This window comes from Leucoraja erinacea, chromosome 1 (assembly GCF_028641065.1).
Source record: "Leucoraja erinacea ecotype New England chromosome 1, Leri_hhj_1, whole genome shotgun sequence".
NCBI lineage: Eukaryota > Metazoa > Chordata > Chondrichthyes > Rajiformes > Rajidae > Leucoraja > Leucoraja erinaceus.
In genome coordinates this window covers 125,031,942-125,041,963 of record NC_073377.1, presented here as the reverse complement: position 1 = coordinate 125,041,963, position 10,022 = coordinate 125,031,942, and the positions used below count along the sequence as shown (strand labels likewise).

The following is a 10,022-nucleotide window of genomic DNA, read 5'->3' as shown; positions in this document are numbered from 1 at the left end:
GTTTGTGTAATTAGTGATAATGAGAAGTTATTGCAGTGATCTTAGGAAGGGAGAAATGGGAAGTAGTGTTTTTTCTCCCTGTTTCTATCTTTATGAAGTTAGAGGTGGGCATTAATCAGCAATACTGTACTAAATCTTGGAAGCAAGTAGGACTGAAGCTTTTTTTAATTTCATTACCTGTTTTAGAAAGGACAGACAGTCACTTTGCTTCAAGCAGGAACTATTGACAAAATTCATATTGCTGATTTAAATGCTTTTGGCATTGTTTACACTCTGGCTAATCACTCAAGCCAAGCGTTTAACCTGTTGTACTGTTCTTTCTCTCTTTGTTGTCTTATTTGTTTCTCTTGCCTTCAACCTTTCTTGCTCATTTTCTGTGTTCACGCGTGTGTGTGTGTATATGCGTGTGCGCTTATGGTTGACACGTGCTTGTTTTTAGTTTTCCATTAGTAGCTAACATGTGACTTGGTCATTCCTTGTGTAACCGCCAGCACAGGAGTATTTGTTGCCCAGCCACCAAATCATAGTGCAATGTCTTCCTTTAATCACCTGCATTGCCATATTTCTTCTCCCAGAAATGCGGACTAACATGGTTGGATGCTGACAGCATGTTTGGGAGGAGCTTGCCCTGATGCAGCATGCACATACGATAGCAGCAGCCGCCGCCACACAGCGCTCCTGCTTTACAGAGTCTCCACAGGCAGCTAATGCAGCAGTGCACTTATTCAAAGTGCTGCTCAAACCTGCCACTTGCTCGGCAATTGTTTTAAATTCTGCAGCAGCATTCCAGCAGATTCCGCACAGGATTTTGTTTGAGGAGTTCCTGACTGAAAGACTGATTGGGCCTTTTCACTGCAGAACTGGATACGGTAACTGTGAAACACCCCCTCTACAATAGACCACCTTTTGCTTGTTTTTTTTTATACTGTCACTTTGGTGCCAGTTATTTTTTCTCTTCGTTTTCTCTCCTTCCCTTTTTGCTATTTTTTTTCTTGCACTCTTTTGTAAAGCTGTGCTGCATCAGTAAACCACATTATGCTGTGCCCTGCACCCTTTGCCTTCCTCCTCCACCTCTGCTAGGCAGTGGGAGTATGGATGCTGCTGTTGTGACTACCTCTCCTTCTTTTAGTCCACTGCGGAGCGGCATGCTGAATAATCCTGCTGTCAATGGGTGAGGACATTGATGCACGAAAAATCACCAGCAGCTTTCTCCGAGACCATAACTATGTGACAGAAGGTATTGGTTTAATATTGTTTTTATAATTCTGTACTGCCTTAACCTCGGCTAATAATTTAAAAATGCATTGAAGAGCTGGCTGTAATCTTGCAGAATAGCAGCACGATCAGTGAAGTCATGTGTTGAATACCTTATCAGATCAGAAATAATGAGTCAGCAGTTTTTCTTCTCGTACGTTGATCAGCAAGAAACCTCAAACGTTATGTCTTGTTACAAACACTGAGCAATGTGGAGGGGTGGAGGGAAAAAAATTGTTTAGATTTGTTTTGGTTTATATAGTGTGTATATATTGATATGTATTCAAAATACATTTTTTTTAATGTATCCCCCTTCTTCAACCTGCATTTTGTGTTTAAAGAGGAGGGCCTTTTCCTCTAGAATCCACATTTGATTATGTGCGTTCCCTACTTGTAAATGCCTCACTGCAGGGATTTAGTCCACTTGAAGGATCGTTTAATTTCATATTTTAATTGAATTTTGGTCTGGTTTTCCACTCGGTACACGGTTTGGATTAAAAACTGTAATAACGGGTGACGGTAAAATTTCACCGTGTTTCTTGGCATGTGTGTCACAAAGTGACGTGAAATGTTGGATTGTGAGATTGCTGTCTTGCAAAACATTTCTGTGGGGTGATTTGAGGTTAGCTACCTTTCTGATTTGTTGCAATTCTGTGGCGTGAATGTTTGTTTATCAGTTGAAGTTATCAGAAAGTGTGGCATGTGGCTCATTGGTCCCATTGAGGCGTGGACGTGCTTTCACACGGTGTGTGTCTCATCTCAGTGCTCTGATGACAAGATGAAACGTGCAGGCCAGGTGCTGCTTTGCAAGCGGGGAGGGGGTAGTTTGCAGCCCTGGTTTGCTCTTGCACACCTCCTAGTGGACAGCCTGGGGAAATGACCAACTTGCTGTTTCTTTGATCGCAAACTGAGTGGGTGTGCAGGAAGAATAAAGTGGATAAAGTTCTCTTCCTTGACATCAAAGTATTTGAAACTGAAAATTGGTAGCAGTGCAATCACCTGTTGTGTAGAATTGGGAAGGTTCATCAATTAGATTCTACTATTTCTGCAAATGTGTGAGTCCTTAATTAGGCAATTGGGGAATTGAGTTTCAACATTTATGTGTTTAGATAGTTTCCTTGCCTATGTGTTGTAACTTGCACCCAGTATTCCAGTACCTGAATGCTATGACCAATCTTGAATTATTTTTATTATGGGAAATTAAAATAAAAGGTTTATTATTGTTACGTGTACTGAGATAAAGTGATAAGCTTTATTTTGTGTGCAATCCAAACATCAGATATACTGTATGTAAATAGCATCAAATTAAACTATAGAGTACAATAAATATAGCAAAGGGGAAGAGACGGAGTGCAGAATATAGTTCTCAGCATTGTAGTGCATTAGTTTTATAGCCTCGGAGGTAGAGCTGAATCGAGCAGTGCCCAAACCTCTGGAAGGATTGTTCAGAAGCCAGGGGAAGAAGCTGGTGTCTGGTGGTACGCGTTTTCAAGCTTCTGTACCTTCTGACAGATTTGAGCAGGGAGAAAGAGAATGACTGGGGTGGGACAAGTCTGATTATTTTATCTGCTTCTCTGAAGCAGCATGAAGTACAGATTGAGTCAATGGTGGGAAGTCTGCTCTGCGGGATGGACTGGGTTACAGCTACAACTCTTTGCAATTCCTTGCACTCTTGGACAGAGCTGTTCCCAAACAAAGCTGTGATGCAACATAACAGAATGCTTACTATGGTGCATGTGTAGAAGTTTGTTAGTCTCTGGAGACATGCTGAGCTCCCTCATTCTCCTTGGGAAGCAGAGATATTGGTGTGCCTTCTTGGCTGTTATATCAATGTAGTTGGTCTAGGGCAGATCATTGGTGATATTAATGCCAAGCAACAAAGCCCTCAACCATTTCTACTTCTGCACCATTGATACTGGTTCGGGCATCTACTCCACCATGCATCTTGGGGTGTATGACTCGCTCTTTGTCTTGCTGACGTTGGGTTGGGATTATAGTTCAACGAGAGAAAGTCCATGAGGGATTTAAAAGAAATTATATTGTTATTTCAAGTAAAAGGATCAACATTTGAAGCAAATGTTGTAGCAAATGTAGCAAATTTGAAGCAAATGTTGTAGCAAAATGAATCCAAGAAAATATGGGGACATATTTCCAGAGACTGGAAAATGGGCAACTGAAAGCATGGTCATTCATGTCAAAAATGGTATGGAGTGTAGGGCTGGTAAAGGTAAATGGTGTCAGCCTTACATGGTGAATTTGGATACTTGAGGAACGAAAGTACCTCATCTTTACAAACTTTAACATATTCATTTCTGTTCACAAGTAGCTTTTTGGTGATGGAGAGAAGCTCTTGTGGAAAGGAACAGTCCACATTTTACCACTGCGATTCCAGAGACCAAAGCCCTCTATCTTTATTGGAACGCAGAACTTTTCATTGCTGTGTGATATTGGGACAGAATATAAATTGTAAATTTGAGCAGCATGTGAGGTGTTTGCTTCTTAACATGAAATAAGTAGTCATTTTTTTCATCTTCTGTTGAACCCTTTTACACTATTTTTATTTAGAGGCCACTGCAGGAGATGGGATCTTCACTTGCTGCTGATTGGCATTGGAGTTGTATGAAGTATTTTCTCGGTAGTATGTAAAATATTTCAGTTGCTCTGGTGTTGCTGTCGTATCTTTTTGCAAACATGGTATGTTTTGGAAGCTGCTGTGATTTATTCCTTGGGTAATACAAGGTAAATATTCAGCATCTGAAATGGAAAGATGGACTTTTCTGCCTTTGAGAATGAGACTCCATTATTGCTGCTTTTCTGTTGCAGTAAACATTTGCATGTGCAGTCTCATGAGCAGCATATTAAGTAGTGCCCTCCAAATATTTGGAAGTATTTGGAAGTGTTCGGCTTTATTGCCCACATCTTTGCTTGTATTTTGTAATCAGAGACTAGCAGTTCAGTTCTTGATACGAGGTGTCTTGCCATATTTGGTAAATGTCCGCTCTCTCTCGCTCGCTCTCTCGCTCGCTCGCTCTCTTTCTCTCTCTTCTTTTTCTATCCTTTTCTCTTCTCTTTCTCTTTCTCTCTCTCTCTCCTCTCTCTCTTCTTTCTCTCTCCTCTCTCACTTTCGCTCCTGCTCTCTTTCTCTTTTTCTCTCCTCTCTTCTCTCTCTTTCTCTGCAAATTGCAATTTGAGGTGATGAACAGCAATGGCTGCACTAATGGTATGTTTCCAATTCAACATCAGTTATTGGTTTCGGGATTCGGATAGGACTAATCTCAAATTACAGCCTGAGATGCTGTAAATGGAGTGCATTCATCTGATAATAATGGATGTCTTGGGATTAGTCTCCATAATGAATTCCAGCAGTGCCTAAACCTTTGTCGACCATGTCACATTGTTGACCAGCTTTGCTGAATTATTAATTTGCTTTAGGCATTGGATTTAACGCTCTCCTCAAAATACTTTGGCATCAGTCGCTCTCTTCGTGCCACAAAATATTATAGATGGATTTGAAAGTGGAAAGACTGTCCTGCAGTTTTAGCTGATTGATTTCTATTTGCTAAGTAGCTGTGTCCTGTATTGCATCATTCAAAACTCATATCTTTCTTGACTCTAATTTGTGGATTTGTACAGTGAGCTGGAATTTTGTAATGAACCACAGACTAGAATTCATGCTTACCAACAAGGGTACCCTTAGTCATTGTAGATTCTGACTGCAATTAAAACAAAAGAACAACCCATGAAGTAGTGCATTGCACACTGACTTACATTTCTCAATGTGAACACCTATGTTTCTCGAATGTTGTGTAATAATTTTCCAGAACAGGCACAAAGTGTTGCAGTAACTCAGCGAACCAGGCAGCATCTTGGGAGAAAACGGACAGATGATGTTTCGGGTCCCCTCCACAATCTCCGATCTTATCATTCACTGCCTGCTTCTATCTCCTGAATCTGAAGGGTCCCCACCTAAAACGTCACCTCTCCATATAGCCAATTTCCTTCGCTCCATAGATGCTGCCTCACCCGCTGAGTTTCTCCAGCACTTTTGTCTACCTCCAGAAGATGTCTGACCCACTGAGTTTCTCTAGCAATGTCTTTTGTTTTTAAACCAGCATTGGCTGTTCCTTGTATTCCCTTTCAATGACAGCTATCTTCGTACAATCCTCAGGGTTTTGAACTAACCTGCACTTCCTTGATCCTACCTCAGCATAGAACGCCACAGGCTACCTCCTGCACTAAGTGTTTGTGTTGTGCCATAAATTCACTTTTTTTGCACAGCCTTTTTCTTTTTACTGTCTCGCAAAATTTATTTAACTTACAAATAATTTGCTATTGTGGGCTATGCTGTGCTGTCTGAATCTGTTCTATTAATGCTGTTGCACGCAAGATTTCCATTGTACCTGCACATCGCCATGCATGTGCATATGACAAGACTACGCAACTTGAAGCCTCATTGTCTGGTTTGAGCTATTAAATTGATCACAGTCACTGCAGCAGTTTAAATAGTCCCTGTTGACTTAGTGTCTCCTGGCTGTGGGTGAATAAAGTCAGTGTTCCAGCATCTTGCTGGTTATTGCCATGTTGATTGAGAGGAGAGATCGAGCATTGAGTTGACAGTAGCTGTGGATTTTATTTTCACAAACAGCTTAGGCCTTACGCTACTGTCAGCTTAATCTCCTAACTAATGGCTTGGCTTCTGGGATATCTCTTGTGGACATGTGCCCAAGCCCCTGTAGGGATTAACTCTGTACTGGTCTGGAAGAAAGCAGTGAAATCGCCATTGGAAATAATGATCTTTTCTCTGATTCGACAGTAAATCCTCTTCATTCTGGTCTGCCTGCTCAAATATGGAAAGCTCCAAATGACATTGTTATGGGCAAAGGCCTCTGGTCTCTATGTACAAACAGCATGGCTATGGTAAGGTTGATTGTGACACTGGCCAGTATAGCCCAGTAACTTTGCAGATGATGCTCCCCTGTTTGTGAATAGAACAGTGGATCTGATGGGCTGAGTGGTGACCTCCTGTGACATAAGTAAAAAGTCTTAGGTTACAGCTGGAGTCGTGTGCCCAGTTCTGGTTGACATTACAGAAAGTAATCCATCTGTTATATAGGCCTAGGTTTTCTCTTTCCATTGGCACAGAATGACCTGTTAGGCATGTCCACCAGCCTTGCATTTCACATTTGTTTGCTTTCCTTTGTCTATATTCTCACTCTTAACTTTCCTTATCTCATAGCTTTTATTCCGTTTTACTCTTGTTTCACTGCTCCCACTAAACCAGTGACTGGGTGACTTCCATAACCTGGGGTGAGTCCAGCATTGCTTTGTGTTGTTGCAGAGGTTCTCTCTGTCTTATCAAGTTCCTGCCTTTCTATTTTCTCTGCAACTTAAAACTAACTTTCTTGTCTCCCCTTTCTCTGGCAAAGAGTCTTTAAACTGAAACGTCAATTATTCTTTTTCCACAGATACTATCTGATTTAGACTATAGCGATACAATGTAAAAACAGACCCTTCGGCCCCCTCAGTCCGTGCCGGCTAGTGATCATCCGTTCAATCTTCTTCTTCTTGCGTATGGCGTGCATAGCCTAAAGTTGAAGGACAACTTGTTTTATTTGATCTTATTTGACTGTGCACGCCGGGTGGATTGCATTAGTCAAAACAGGGCGGACCACGTGAAGGTTGCAATCTTCCACCCCCGCCCGTTCAATAACACTATCCAACACATTAAGAAAATTTTTACAACCTATCAAAGTCAATTAACCTACAAACCTTTTGAGTTGTGAGAGGAAAACTGCAGCGTCCAGAGAGTACTCGCAGGGACAACGTACAAACTCCGTAAAGACAGCACCCGTAGTCAGGATCAAAACTGGGTCTCTGCCACTGTAAGGCAGCAACTCTACCGTTGATCCACTGTGTTGCCCCACATCTGTTGTAAGATTTGAGCATCGGCAGTTTCTGGTGTCCGAATTCACCTGACCAGACATTTTTTGTTTCCATTGTTGTAATTGTCTATTTGTTTGCATGTGTACTTATAACTTTTTTGCAGAATTGGTGAGGATTATGGAAATTAGCTCGTGGTTGTGTGAGCATCATGTGCAACAGACAGATGAATCTGAAGTTTCAGTCATTTTAAGACATCTTCATGGTAACTCAGTGACCTGTTTTAGCAGGAAGATGTAATGCAGTGCCATTAGTTTCCACAAGAATTCTTCCCACAGCCTGCTGCCATACCACATGTTGTGCATGAACAAACCTGACGCGAATGTTGTTTCATGATGTTGGCAGAGCAAATAAGTATTGTAATACAGACATGAGGTTTGTGTCTGGTTGCTGCTATGCATCCCATTTACAAAGGCAATGGATTGGACAACTTCGAGCTTCTGTCTGTGTGCTTTGCAAACTAATGGCCCATAGAGTTTGCCGAATAATAAATTCAGGTTATACAAATTTTCTTATATTTGATAATAAATCTCTCACCCATTCACTCTATGTATTGCGAAGCATTGTGCTGAATCAGAACTTGATGCTGCAAGCACCGTCACCTTTGTTATTGATAGATCTCGGAACAGAACTCCTCAAAGGATGATAATGCTGAGCAGAGTCAACATTGATTATTATTTGGGAAAACCATGTTTTATTTACCTGGGTGAATTCATTGAAGACGTGACTTGTAATACAGGGCGGGGGGACTAATGCATGTGGTACATTTCTTGTCCAAAGGCTTTCACTGAGCTTTCACTCGTGCTTGATCAACGTGATGAGAGAACACGTATGTGGGAGAATATTGGCGTCGACTGAGAATTGGTTATTGGATAGAAAACAAAGAATGGGAATAAGCAGGTCCTTCGGTTGGCAGTCTGGTTCGTGAGGTGTCTCTGGGAACACTGCTTGGGTCTTAATTAAACTGTAAATACAGTTGGTGAAAAGCTAAGTGGACCAAACGTCATATTTCCAAGTTTGCTAATCTTACAAAACAAGGTGGGTTTGTGAGTAGGAGGGAGGAAATAAAGCGGCTTCAAGGGTATGTTGACAAACTGAGTGTGTGAGCATAGTACAAAACAGCACAGGAACAGGCCCTTCAGCCTACTATGTCCATGCAAAACATAACACCAAGTTAAACTAGTCTCTGCCTGCATGTGATCTGTTTCCCTCCATTCCCTGCTTTTCCATGTGTCTACCTAAAAGCCTCTTTAATCCCACTATTGTATATGCCTCCATCATCACCCTTGACAGCGTTTTCCAGCGTTCCTTTCTGTGTAAACAAAAATAACTAGTGGTGCAGGCTCGAAGAGCCAAATGACCTTCTCCTGCACCTACTTTCTCTGCTTCTTACACATCTCCTTTCAACTTTGCTTCTCTCATCTTGAATGAAAACTGGGCAGAGGGGATATAATGTGGAATAAATGAGAGGCTATCCATTTCTGTGCACACGTAAAAGCATTTAAGTGGTTAAAAATAAAGCAATGTTGATATTCAAAGGGATAATGGCAACCTAATACCCAAGCATGAAAAGCAAATGTACAGGTGAGACAAGCTATCTGGAAAACTAATATTTGTCCTTGTGGGAGGATTTGAAATGTTGCTGTAGTTGAATAGGGTCTGGTGTGACTGTGCCTGTAATGCTGTGTAGATAGAATTCACAAATTTACAACTTTGTGAAAAGGTGTTTCCTCTTTGTTCTAAATGGCTTACCCCTTATTCTTAAACTGTGGCCCCTGGTTCTGGACTTCCCCAACATCGGGAACATGTTTCCTGCCTCTAGCGTGTCCAATCTCTTAATGATTTTATATGTTTCTATAAGATTGCCTCTCATCCTAAATTCGAGTGAATACAAGCCCCGTCGCTCCATTCTTTCATCATATGACAGTCCCGCCATCCCGTGAATTAACCTTGTGAACCTACGCTGCACTCCCTCAATAGCAAGAATGTCCTTCCTCAAATTAGGAGGCCAAAACTGCACACAATACTCCAGGTGTGGTCTGTACAACTGCAGAAGGGCCTCTTTGCTCATACACTCAACTCCTCTCGTTATGAAGGCCAATGTGCCATTAGTTTTCTTCACTGCCTGCATGCTTACTTTCAGTGACTGATGTACAAGGATTACCAGGTCTCGTTGTACTTCCCCTTTTCCGAACCTGACACGATTCGGATAATAATCTGCCTTCCCATTCTTGCTTCGATTGAATAACCTCACATTTATCCACATTATACTGCATCTGCCCACACACCCAAACTGTCCAAGTCACTCTGCGTCCTCATAGCATCCTCTTCACATTTCACACTGCCACCCAGCTTTGTGTCATCTTCAAATTTGCTAATGTTACTTTTAATTCCTTCATCCAAATCATTAATATATATTGTAAATAGCTGCGGTCCCGAGCCTTGCGGAATCCCACTATTTACTGCCTGCCATTCTGAAAGGGAACAGTTAATTCCTACTCTTTGTTTCCTGTCTGCCAACCAATGTTCTACCCATGTCAATACCCTACCCCCAATACCATGTGCTCTAATTTTGCCCACTAATCTGCTGTGTGGGACCTTAGCAAAGGCTTTCTGAAAGTCCATCCACTGGCTCTCCCTTGTCCATTTTACTTGTTACATCCTTGTTAGTCCCACCTGCCAGCGGTTTGTTCCATATCCCACCAAACCTGTCCTATCCATGAATCTGTCTAACTGTTTCTGATATGTTGGGATAGTCCCAGCCTCAACTGCCTCCTCTGGAAGCTTGTTCCATTCACCCACCACCCTTTGTGTGGAAACGGTTATCC

At 41.7% G+C, this 10,022-nt stretch overlaps 1 protein-coding gene across 5 annotated transcripts in view; it reads left to right on the top strand.

Annotated features, from left to right (window-relative positions):
- Positions 1 to 10,022, top strand: part of LOC129701676 (serine/threonine-protein phosphatase 2A 55 kDa regulatory subunit B gamma isoform) — a 280,842-nt gene that overhangs the window by 99,481 nt on the left and 171,339 nt on the right. The window contains exons 1-2 of one of the 5 annotated variants that reach the window (XM_055643050.1): positions 731 to 869; positions 1,130 to 1,237. The exons of 2 other annotated variants lie outside the window; for them this stretch is intronic. In XM_055643050.1, coding sequence (XP_055499025.1) covers positions 1,168 to 1,237 — 70 coding nt within the window. In that variant the 5' untranslated portion in view covers positions 731 to 869; positions 1,130 to 1,167. 2 more of the 5 variants (XM_055643022.1, XM_055643040.1) reach the window with 2 other exon arrangements.